The sequence below is a fragment of the Ceratotherium simum genome, chromosome 6 (genome assembly GCF_057802395.1).
Source record: "Ceratotherium simum simum isolate JZ-2026a chromosome 6, ASM5780239v1, whole genome shotgun sequence".
NCBI lineage: Eukaryota > Metazoa > Chordata > Mammalia > Perissodactyla > Rhinocerotidae > Ceratotherium > Ceratotherium simum.
Window position 1 is genome coordinate 38,037,893 of NC_141905.1, and position 13,383 is coordinate 38,051,275.

General features: G+C 33.5%; 1 protein-coding gene across 2 annotated transcripts in view; it reads left to right on the plus strand.

Annotated features, from left to right (window-relative positions):
- RTKN2 (rhotekin 2) overlaps nucleotides 1-13,383 on the plus strand; it is a 78,289-nt gene that overhangs the window by 21,110 nt on the left and 43,796 nt on the right. For both annotated transcript variants that reach the window (XM_004427093.3, XM_014784927.2), the window contains 4 exons: nucleotides 405-463; nucleotides 6,180-6,233; nucleotides 7,576-7,693; nucleotides 10,110-10,304. In XM_004427093.3, coding sequence (XP_004427150.1) covers nucleotides 405-463; nucleotides 6,180-6,233; nucleotides 7,576-7,693; nucleotides 10,110-10,304 — 426 coding nt within the window. The remainder of the gene's footprint in view (nucleotides 1-404; nucleotides 464-6,179; nucleotides 6,234-7,575; nucleotides 7,694-10,109; nucleotides 10,305-13,383) is intronic.

A 13,383-nucleotide genomic window follows, 5' to 3' on the forward strand; every position in this document is an offset into this window, starting at 1 on the left:
TCTGGTAAGCTAGAATTGTAATTTATGAAATGGTGATCCAGGGTATTATACATTCTGGGACCTGGACAAATATTGTACATCTTGTTTATCAGTGAAAGTGATCACGAAAGGTTTTCATTGTAGCGTAAGCCGGTATGTAATCATCAGGGAATGTAAAGCTTATATGAAAAATCAAAGAGAATGGCTCTAAATATTTCTTTTAAAGCCAGCTAACTGTTGACTAAACATCTTAAAGCTTGACTAGCTGTTGACTAAACATCTTAAAGTTTGAGTCTAGTTTATATTAATTGGAAATTATTATTATTCATTAATGTGTTTTTAATATTTAGGCATTTGTGAAAGATTGTTAAAACAATTGCTTATTAGAAAAGATCTTTTTTCATTAGGTTTTTTCCTTTTGACAGTGATGTGAATTTTGAAAGTAAAGAACGAACAGCATGTAAAGGAAAGATTGCCATATCAGGTATGCTATAGATGGATCATTTTTATATTGCTGAATAAATTCTATAAAGTAACTTTCTAGAGTTGGTGGGGTTTTTTAATTCCCTGCGTCCATTCTCTTCCTTCATTTTATTTTGTATAACTCTATCAGAATATTTGTTCTAAAACACTGTTTTCATCATTATGCTCTACATTTGTATAGAATTTTACAGTTTGGGAAAACTGTTCCATATATATTACATATGTTATGCAGTTTTCTTGTCAGTGCAGCTTTGTGAAATAGGCAGGGTAGTTCTCTTTTCTACAAACTCAGAGATTAAATGACTTCCTGTAAGTGGTTGAGCTGGGCTGCAAACTCAAGTCTTTTGACTCTCCATTCTTTTCCTGCTTAGACGTTTCAATAATGTTTTTAGTGTTTGTCCGGGCTAGAAGTTCCATGAGGGTTGGAATTATGCTTATTTTGTTCCTCACTGTATCCCCAGAAGCTAACACAGTGCTTGTACATAGTAATTGCTTAGTGAATATTGATTGGATGGATGACTGCTCTTCGTTGCCTGTAGGATAAAGACCAAACTTTTTCCCCCAGAGTTTTCCATTCTGACCCAGCTATTTTTCTAGCTATATCTTCTATTAATCCTATACATAAACTGTCTGCTTTAGCAAGACATTTCTCTCCCTGTTCCGTCAACACACCCCATGCTTCTGACACCCGGTTAACTCTTGAAATAACTATATTATCTTCAGGATCTGTTTGCTCATCTATAAAGCCTTCTCTGTTATCATTCCAGCTAGGGATGAGGTTTCTCTTTTGAGTTCCTAATGCAGTTAGGAGACCCTTTACCACTAGATGGCACTTATGCTGTGTTGTCTCAGTTTCTCCAAAGTGTTAAGGAAGCTAAAGACAATGGCTTGGAGATGCCACAGATTGAAGTGAATACATGGGTGACTCATGTAAACACTAGTTAGATAATGTACCTTTTTCAAATATTATCTCGTAAGTACATTTTGGAAACAACCTCCATCAATCCTTAAGTAATAACTAGGTTGTTTCATTGACCAAAAGCCTTGTTCTCTTAGCTCCAGGGAGCCTGCTGCTACATTTCAGGCCCTCTCACCCAAGGAACTGTTTTTAGAAATGTCTTTATGGATAAACAAAAATTCTCGTACAGGAAGGATAGACCTGAATTTTACATAGGACATAATTGTCATAAATCAGAGAAATTGCCCTCTGATTCTTCAGAAAAATAACTGAACTATGTAAAACTCTGTTGCTTGTTTTATAGTTATTTATATTCATGTTTTTATCTTCCCAATTATAGTATAAGACTGGAATAAAACATGTTTTTTACCTCCTTGTATCCCTTTGATCCCACACATAGTACTTAGATAGTAGTTGTTCATTGTGTTCAATAGATTTTAACATGAATACATAAAATATTATAGATCTTTAAAGGAGATTTTCTAAAAATACTTAAATGTAATCCTTCGCTTCTTGCTTCTGATGTAGTGCCCCTCAGTATGCAAATGAGATATTTAAATTGCTATTGAAGACTCAAATGACATGATAGAGTTAACATCTATTGTTATTTCATAATAGTTTATTGACTGCAACAATTCATGAAATTAGCATTAACTGTACAGTTAGAAGAGTGCTTAAGTAAAAGCATTTAGAGTAAGAAAAAACTATTTTCCTGACCACAAAATACTCAAGTGTAGAAATTAAACTTATTTCTGCATATGTTCCTTCTTTCCAAAAGATAATTTTAAATTAAATTAAGGAACTGAAAGTCTCAGAAAATGGGATACATGTGTAGTTTCTTTTCATCTTTGCTTAGACTTAGTTATATGTTATCTGTGTATTTGTAAAAAATAAAAACAAAGAAAATTAGAAACTAATTCACCTTTATAAGTCCATTTTCTTTTGACAATCCGATGAAAATTTGACTTGTTTTGATCAAAATGAATATTTGCAACAAAATTTTATGTTTCTGAGATTACATTGATTGCCAGGAGATAAACTGGGTTTTCCATTTCCAGCCTCACCACTCATGAACCAGATCTTTATAAAAGTAAAAAGAATAATTGAGATTTATCCTGATTATTTCTGTTAAACACCAAATAATTGCATTGTGGTAATTGTCTCAGCTTATTCGTTGACTACTAATTCAATGACTAAAGCCAAATCAGTTCACAAAGTGCCTCAGTTTTCACTTTTGAAAATGATAGACTTCTGAGACCTGATAGCATCAAGTTAGCCATCCTATTATGGCTCTTTCAGTTTACCATTAAAATGTCAGTGAAGACGTAAAAAAAGACAAAGGTAAGAGTACTGTAAACTAAAACGGAGTCAACCATTTGCAAGACTCTGGAAGGAATTTTACTATTTGAAGCTGAATTAAGAAACACAGTCAGTGGGTTACACATCCTTTGCCATCGGAACAGTACATGACCCACCTGGAAAATAGGTAAGAAATGTCCACCTTCTCCTCTTGGGGATCTGACATGACATAGCTAGGCATGGGAAGGGGCAAGACTGACCCACAGGCTGTGGATGCCCAGCAAAGGAAGTTGGGGTCCATGTGCCTCCCAAGGTAGTGTAAATAGTTAATACCACCTTAACAGAACAAGAACAGCTGTGAGCAAGAACAGTTGTGAAATGAAATGACTCAGCAACTGTGGTCAAGCAAGAAGCAGGCTCTTTGACAGGACATCAGCCAAGTCATAATTATAAAACAATAAAGGCAATCCCATTAAAATCAAGAACAAAATAACAATATTTATTATAGCAATATGGTTTAACACATTTTAGAAATTCTAGCTAAAATAGTAAGCATGAAAGATGAAACTATTGAAAAGAAATAAACAAATTGAATACTATTTGAAGATAATAGATTGCAGACTGAGAAAATCTAAGGAAATTTACTCAAACGCTATTTGAATTAATAAAGAATTCAGTAAAAGTGTCTAGAGTCAAGATAAATATACAAAAAGGGGTAGCTGCTCTCAAAACCAGCAATAACTTGTTAGAAAATATGGTAGCAAAAAAGATCTCCTTTACAATAAAAACAGCAAAAAACAAAAACATTAAATAACCAACAGTAACCTTAATAAAAATATAAGGATAATTGCATCATGCTACTCTGAGTAGAGACAGAATATTATAAAGTTATCAGTTCCTAAGTTAATTTGGATAATAGAATTCTAATAAAAACATTGTGGAAGGGGAATTTTGACAAAGTATTTCTAAAATTCACATAAAGAAATTGGTAAGTGAGAATAAGATGTTTTTCGAAGGATATATTTCTAACAGATATGTATCTAACAGATAGTAAAATATATTATAAAGGTTCAATGGTTATAATAGTGTGGTATTCGTATTAGAATAGACAGTAATTGGTAAATAATTCAATTATATCCATAAGGTGTATAGCCAAGGAACAGACACTCAAAATGGCATATATAATAAAGATGGCATCATTAAATTAGTGAGGAAGAGAAGGCCTATTAGATAATATAAATTGACCTGGAACAATTATTTTTATAAGAAGAAAACTTATATTTTTACTTCACATACCCCAAATTCTCACATTAGATTAATTAACTTTTTTTTTTTTTGGTGAGGAAGATTAGCCCTGAGCTGATATCTGTTGCCAGTCCTCCTCTTTTTTTTTGCTGAGGAAGATGGCCCTGGGCTAACATCCATGACCATCTTCCTCTACTTTATATGTGGGACGCCTGCCACGGCATGGCTTGATAAGCAGTGCATAGGTCCGCACCTGGGATCCGAACCTACGAACCCCGGGCCGCCAAAGTGGAGTGTGTGAGCTTAACCACTACTCCACTGGGCTGGCCCCTAAATAATTAACTTTTAAAAGTATAAACCATAAACAATATGTTAGAAGAAAAATAGACCATGGATACAGACAGATTCACTGAACTGGCCAATAAATGTATTAATGTTTTTCTTGTTAATCAAGAAAATGCAAATCTAAACAGTTCCAAATACTGTCTTTTGACTATTAAATTGGTAAATATATTTTTAAAATGATTGTTGGATGAGCTATATGTAAGGTATTTAGCGTGTTTAGCTTGGCATGTGGGGAGAACTCAGTAAGTAATATTTTTTATCAAAACTGCTGAGGCAACAGTGAGAAGGGCACTTATACATACCTATCTGGTTGTGCAGGGTAGGGATGAAGGAATAATATAAAGCTTTTCTAGAAAGGAAATTGGAAATAGGCATTAAGAACCTTAAAAGTAGAATTCTAAACAAACAAAAATGTAGACAAAGGATCATGGGATCTAAAAATGAAGCACAACAAATGTAGACAAACAGCTTATGTTCAAAAAGATTTGTAATTATTTGAAAATGGCATAACTAATAGGTATGAAAAATATGCACTTAGACTTCCTAAGTGTAATAGGGAAGTGTCTTAAACAGAAATTTTCTGCAAAGGTTTGAGGTATTTATACAGTTTTCGTACTGAGTGATTAAAAATAACTTCACTTACCATTGAGATCTCTAGTGTGCTGAGTTACGCTGTAAATTCACACATCTTAATCTATTTGGTAGAACCTTGATCCTCTAACTTTGAAAATATATAGATAGCGTAGGAATGTCAGAGGAGAAATGTTACTACTGTTAACCTAGTATTAAAAGTCAAGGGCAGAAGGGAGGAAACTAGGAAGGAAAAATTTTGACTGTGTCAAAACCTCTAGATTTACTTCTGGAATAAGGATCATTAACAATTACTTTAGAGTTTGAAGAATGTGTGAATGAGAGTAAATATGTTTAGATCACTTTTAGAACATATGCCCTTTTCTTGGCCTGAAAGAAGTAATGCATTTCTCTCTTAAGTTTTATTTCTTAAGGGAAATGCCACCGTTTGTAACATGAATATACAAAGTTCTGCAAATTCTTTTGTAGACAAGTTAAATCCTCTGAATGGAAAGAGCTTGGATCTGTTTTCAAGACCTGGGTCTCTCCCAAAAACCAATGATCTTAGACAAGTCACTTAATTTTCTTCATCTTTAAAGTTTGCATAGTGGATAAAAGTTCTAAAGTCCTTTCTACTTCTACTATTCTGTGATTTTGAAATGCATTTGACTACATTTGCTGCTACTGTTTACCCAAAATAGAAATTCAACTCTGGGTACCCCATAATTCACGTGTTTCAAAAACATAAGTCACAAAATGAAAGTGTTATGGCATAAGCTTATTACAGACCTTGCTTAATAAATTAATTTTGTGTGTGTGTGTGTGTGTGAGGAAGATTGGCCCTGAGCTAACATCTGCTAATCCTCCTCTTTTTGCTGAGGAAGACTGGCCCTGGGCTAACATCCATGCCCATCTTCCTCTACTTTGTATGGGATGCCGCCACAGCACGGCTTGACAAGTGGTGTGTCAGTGCGCGGCCGGGATCCGATCCGGCGCACTCCGGGCCGCCCCAGCGGAGCACGTGCACTTAACCACTTGTGCCACCAGGCCAGCCCCCATAAATTAATTTCTTGAATAATAGTTGGTGGTTTTTTAGTAAATTATTTAAATAAGTATAACAGATTTTATATTCCCAATCTAAGATATTTTTAAGAGAAAATATCACCTGCGTTAGAATATTTAAATAATAAATTGTATGTTGACTTTAATGGTCAGAATCCATTATAGAATTCAGAGGTTCATTTCACTCTAAGAAATTAATTTTACCAAAATTATTGTCACTTTTTCCCCTCCTTTATAGATATTCGAATACCACTAATGTGGAAAGACTCCGATCACTTCAGCAATAAAGAACGTATGTATGATTTTAATTTGTAATTGAAATGTTTAGCATATAGTAAATTTGTGATTATTGAGAGAAAAAGCTGCTTCCATACTGAAATAAATTGATGTCATTTGACAGAATAAGCAGAATCTTGCTGAACTGCTTTTTTCTAATTTTTAGTGTAAATATATTTAATTGCTTGGTACTAATTAAGATAATGCATATCTCATGTACTTTTAGATGTTGATAGGAACCTGTGCAAGGACAGTAAGTAATGGGTTGTGGGGAAGGGACGTGTGGAACAAAAGAAAATGTTTAAGGAGTAAAGGTGAAGGCAGCATTTCTTCTATTTGACCAGAATCTGGGAGATCTTTTCTGCCTTGTTTTGTTACTTCAGATTATTTAACAGGATGTAAGAGGGAAAGATTTTTAGCTTGATCCGATTTTTTTTTTCTCCGTCAGCATTTTATGGCTTTATATAGTCTTCACAAATCCATGTATTGCTTGGGTCATGGAAATTAACCTCAAATGATTTCTAGCTGTTAGAGGCAAAGCAGAAAAGATATGATAATCCTTTATCTTTCTTCTCTATTGTGATAGCTTTGTTCCTCATACTTTAAAAACTGAATCATATTGGGCATAATTAATTAGTTTTATATGAGGAATCCAAAATCAGGTTAGTGTATTTGTTATTCAATTAGGAAATTTAATTTACTTTACAAAGGAATAGATGTGGGAATTAAGTACATCTTTCTTATTACTATAGAGAGTAAGTTTTTCTGAAGAGCTACATTTTCTCAATAATGAGGATTTAGCCCTTTAATCACCTAATACTTTTTAAAAATATCACCAAATTAAAAGGCTCAGCAGCTATGTTTTTTGTATACACATGTCTACTTTTTATTGTTTTCGTGGTTTCCTCCCGTGCTGTTAGTTTGGTGGAAAATGTTTTGCTGTTGTTAATGTGCCTGCTCTTAACCTCTTATAATAGAAAACTTCTTTTTCTTAAATAGACTTGGAAACCAAAATGACAGAAGTAATAATTATATACATAATAATACGGTTGCTATTAATTAAAGCTTAAGAAGTTTTCTAGGAATGAAATTTATGATTTTCTTGGTTACTTTAGGCTACTGAGAGGCCTATATTTTTAACTTGGTTTTTGATACTCCCTGGTTTAATCGTTGTGTTCTGGTTGGGTAAGGTATTGATATATACCGACAGAACAGTCACTATAAAAAATAACAATGTTATGAAAATAAGAATCTCTTAACAAATATTCAAGCTAATTTTTTTTATTTGCAAGTAGATTTTAACATAGGCGTGATTTATCACGTGGATCATTGCTTAAAATGTCGTTTTGCTTCTTTAGGATCACAGTGCTATGCCATTTTTTGTTTATTCAAAATGGGAGCTGAAGTTTTTGATACTGACGTGGTGATTGTGGATAAAACAATCACAGATATATGTTTTGAAAATGTAACCATATTGTAAGTATTTTTTAATCTTCAAAGAATGAAAATAATCTAAAATTCTACCTTTTTTTAAAGGAAGGCATAATTATTGGGTCTTTGGATTATTTTTGAAGCATTAAGATCTTTAAATGTTTAAATTGATGTTGAGAATTACTTTATTCAAAGGAAGCCTATTTCTACATTTGAAAATTTCCAAGATAAAATAAAATGAAGATCATGTGATATTAGTGGTAAATATTTGGCTCACTGGATATGATAAATTTTTATTAATTTTTATAAATATGTATAGTTTCATTATTAACTAAGCTATGAATATAGTGGAATTTTATTATAACATTATTTTGTTTAGAGTGAATTTGGGCATAAAACAGATTCTTACATCTCATATGGGAGATTTAGTTACAGAAATACTAAAATAGTATAACAACTTTATTTATAAGATAGTCCTGAAATATGTACCATAGAAAAAGCGCTTCAGTAAAATTTCGAGATGTCCTTTTTCTTATAGTGCACTTCTTTCATGTACTCCAAAACAATAAAAAATTGGGTGATCCTCAGGGCTGTTTTTATTGCCCCTGCTCTTTTACAAGCTCATTTTATTGTGGTCATAATACAGAACCAGAAAGAACTCCTCAGGTAGCCATAGAAATCATTTTTAACTAACATAAGTTTTTCCTGGCTTCTTTCAAAGGTTCTATTGGCCTAAGTCACTATGTGTTGTATTTCTTTCAGGGTTTCAAAGACACTGTCTTCGTATCTAAATATTAATAGCTACTTAACTATTAAAATAAAATCAATATACGTGTTTTTTGCAGTTTTCAGCTATGGAGCTATATACAGTTGAGGTTTGAGAGTACTAGTTTTGCCACTCACATAACATTCAAAAAACTATTGCAAACTTTGTTTTGTGGCTTCTGTCCAGTGTCCGATAAGTAATTGTGTAGTGTGGAAAAATAAAATGCATTGTCCTGAGTTATTAGCAGTAGTGCAGGCCTTCTTAGAAGTGTTGTTGAACCAAAGGAATTTATTTATGATCCCCAAAATATCGCCAAATGCACACATAATTGAGACTAAAATAATTTTCCTTAGTTATCTAAATACATTTATTTCCATTATCAACTATTGCTAGTGCATTTTTTTTCCTGCCAAAATCATCCTGTTAATGGGCTCTTTTCTTCACGTCACTTTGCTATTGTTTGTTTTTGCCACAAAGACAAAAATTGTCATTTTTCTTCAGGGAAAGAACAATACAAGTTACTTGGGAAGACAACACATGATTTATAATTTTTTAAAAATTCTGTAAATATTTTAAATTGTTCTAAAAATAACTACTGACAAATGTTCTAAATGTTGTTTAAAAATGTGCTTTTTGCTATGATTGTTTTTAATAAGTATTCAATATTTATGAATCTCTGGTTTTTCTCTAAATATTGACATTTGTTAGTCATTACCAGGAATACCGTATGTTTAGAAGTTGCCAAATAATGAACTACTAAAATATCTGGAAGTTATTCCTTGGATTTATCCCAACTATAGATTGACCGTTTAAATCTTTAAAGGTCTATGCAGCATGTTTAAAATCTCTAGGCTGATGGATCTTCCCTCTGTAGGCAACACCTACTACTGATACACCTCTTTTGCGGTTTTAAGTGTACACCACCACCACAATCTTTTATGGTAAAGGTAGTTTATTGTATCTGAAAAAGGGCAAAGCCTATTTTAGCATTTGCTAAAATTTTAGAATTTCTACATATTGGTTTAATAAATATGTGTTGAGTACCTTTTATGCTAGGTTAAGAATACAAAGATTACCAAAACAGTACTCGCCCTCAGGGAGTTCGTGCCTTGAAGTATATCTCTTTATATTGTTTTTTGTTTGTTTTCCTCTATGTAACCAAATAGTGAAATGTTATTTTAGAGTTATTAGGTACAAAGGTAGGGGAGGCACGGTGGTGAGTGGACTGTAAGTGACTCTTTATGGAAACTAAAAGATTCAGTCTTTAGTTTTGTTTCTTCCTTTTTGTTTTTTCCTTTTTTGTTTTCAGACTTTTTTCTTTTGGAGGAATAGTCATTTCAGGAAATCATACAGATAATGTCAATACTTTAAAAATAGCTATATTAAAGGAATGACAAAAAGAAATAGCTTTGGCAACAAAATGACCAGGGCATTTTATTCTTTTTCTTTAAGTAATATGCCTGTATATATTGGTTGAATTGAGTTAAGACTGCCCTACTTTAGAAGCTGGTAGCTCTGGAAATTGCTCTGGTCTTTTAGATAGTACATAAACACGGAGATTCTGTCTCATTAACATATATTAACATAAACCTGTTTTAAATGCTGACTTTAAATGTTATGAAAACATCAAAGGATGGTGTAACTTTTTTTTCTATGGAGTTAAATTTCTAACATTATGAATGCTCTTGTTTTCAGTAATGAAGCAGGTCCTGACTTTCAGGTAAAGGTAGAACTATATAGTTGCTGTACAGAAGAATCTTCTATAACCAACACACCAAAAAAACTAGCTAAGAAACTGAAGACATCTATAAGTAAAGCTACAGGGAAGAAAATAAATTCGGTGCTTCAAGAAGATCGCGAAGTGTGCTTGTCCTTCAGTTCTGCTATTTTGTAAGTTTTCTAATACAATATTTATAGTGACATAGTATAATTATGTATTTGTGACGTTTTTAGGTATTGTGTGTGGAATATATGTTTACATTTTAAATGGAAAAAACATCTTGAAGCAGAAACAAAACTTGGTTGTCTTGACATTTACCCAACTGAGGTATCCTTAATACCTTCCTTTGAAAGTAGGAAATTGGGTGACAGTGTGTTTTTAGTGATTTGGAATTCCAGTATCTACCAGAAAGATGAAATGCTTTTCTTGAAAAGGGACTATCTATATGTCAAACTGTTTGCTACATATCAGTCTACTAATTGGATTTCTATATGTATGTCATGCTTTATTCTGATAGATTTTTAAAAATAGTTTATCTCTTTATAATAAAACCACATTACCATTATCACATGTAACAAAATAAAAAATAAGTCTTTAATATCATCTGATATCTAGTCTATATTCAAATTGCCCCAATTCTGAAAAAGTCTTCTTGTGATTTGTGCAAATCAGGATCCAAACAAGGGCTACAGTGCTGCATTTAAGTGAGTCTTTTATGTTTCTTTTAATCTTGAATGATTTCCCGTCTACTTTTTTCCTTGCCATTATTTATTGAAGAAACTAGATCTTGTAGAATTTCCCATATTTTGAGTTTAGCTGATTGCATATCTGTGGTCTTTTTTTTTATAATTTTATTTATTTATTTATTTTTCCACCAAAGCCCCAGTAGATAGTTGTATGTCATAGCTGCACATCCTTCTAGTTGCTGTATGTGGGACGCGGCCTCAGCATGGCCGGAGAAGCAGTGCGTCGGTGCGCGCCCGGGATCCGAACCCGGGCCGCCAGCAGCGGAGTGCGCGCACTTAACCGCTAAGCCACGGGGCCGGCCGTGTGGTCTTTTAAAACACCTTTTTCTATCCCCTGTATTTCCTACAGCTGGAGGTTAGATCTAGAGGACCAATTAGATCTAGGTTCTCTTTTAGGGCACTAATACTTCATATTGATTATATGTACTTCCTACTGTCTCCCATTAGGAGTCCTTGTCCTGCTTTTAGTCATGTTAAAATTGGTCAGTGGGTTCAGGTGTTGCCAGCCTGATCCATCCATTATAAATTTCCTTATCAATCTTCTATCTAATGGTTTTAGCAGCCATTGCTGATCATTCATTATTTCATTAGGGTTTGTAATTTGGTGACTTTCTTTTGTCTTGCATTTTTTTTAAAACCTGAAATTCTCTCAGAGAAGAACTTTCTTTCCTGAACTCTGGATATAAATGCAAAAAAATTGATGGGGGAAAAAAATACTTGATTCTTTTATTTACCCAATTATAGAATAATAAGTTGATGTGGTAGCAACCATGGAGGTGATCAATGTTTTGTTTTATTTGAACTCTCAGATTTTTATATGTTTGTGTTTTAATCTATTATGGTTATTATTCTCTTTGAAGCCAAATTGTCTCATCTTTGATGAGCGAGAACCTTTAAGCGAACTCCTCCATCCTTTTGACACAATGTAATCTCTGATAACTTCTTTGCTTTCTGACACAAGCTGTTCCACATTCATCTGGTATTTTTCTGCTCATCATTTCTTCAAAGAACCCTGGTTTCTTGCAGATACTTTCTTTAAACATTCTGTTTGTTGCTTTACAAGTAGTTTTATGTTTATATTTCTTGGGAAAACTGTTGATCGGTCTACATTCCTAGGATTTCTTTGCATGTCTTAGTAGACTTGGCTCTTTAGCATGTCAGTAATTTTACTATAATTACAAAAAGCAGAATATTTTAGGTATAGATCCTGGGAATGTGAACCATCAAAATGTAATTAAATAACTCTTTTCATGTCAGATATATTACAGGTGAAAAATGCCTCCAGACTCTAGCATTGTGGCTTTCAGTCTATTCTGATTGAGACTCACACTCAGAAATACATTTTACATCATGGCTGAGTGCACAGCTACATAAGCAGATAGATTTCATGAAGCAATACTGAGCCCTTGCTATTTATAATATATAGGCATACCTAGAGATGTTGTGGGTTCATTTCCAGACCACTGCAATGAAACAAGTCACACAAATTTTTTGGTGCATATAAAAGTTATGTTTACACTATACTATATTCTATTAAGTGTTAAATAGCATTATGTTTAAAAAAATGTGCATACCTTAATTAAAAAATACTTTATTGCTAAAAAATGCTAATCATCTGAGCCTTCAGCAAGTCGTAAATTTTTTGCCAGTGGAGGGTCTTGCCTCCATGTTGGCGGCTGCTGACTGATCAGGGTGGTAGGTGCTGAAGGTTGGGGTGGTTGTGACAATTTCTTAAAATGAGACAACAATGAAGTTTGCTGCATTGATTGACTGTTACTTTCATGAACGATTTTTCTGTAGCATGTGATGCTATTTAATAGCATTTTACCCACAGTAGAACTTCTTTCAAAATTGGAGTCAATCCTCTCAAACCCTGCCACTGCTTTATCTACTAAGTTCACGTAATATTCTAAATCCTTTGTTGTCGTTTCAACAGTCTTCACAGCCTCTTCACCAGGAGTAGATTCCATCTCAAGAAACGCTTTCTTTGCTCATCTATAAGAAGCAACTCCTCATACATTTAAGTTTTCTCATTAGATTGCAGAATTCAGTCACATCTTCAGGCTCCACTTCTACTCCTAGTTCTCTTGCTATTTCCACCACACTTGCAATTACTTCCTCCACTGAAGTCTTGAACATCTCAAAGTAATCCGTGAGGATTAGAATCAATTTCTTCCAAACTCCTGTTGATTTTGTTATTTTGACCTCTTCCAATGAATCATGAATATTCTTAATGGCATCAAGAGTGGTGAATCCTTTCCAGAAGGATTCCAGTTTACTTTGCCCAGATCCATCAGAGGAATCTCTATCTATGACAGTTATAGCCTTATGAAATGTATTTCTTAAATAATAAGACTTGAAAGTTGAAATTGCTCCTTGATCCGTGGGCTGCAGAATGGATGTTGTGTTAGTAGGCATGAAAACAGCATTAATTGGATTGTACATCTCCATCAGAGCTGTTGGGTGACCAGGTGCATTGTCAATGAGCAGTAATATTTTGAAA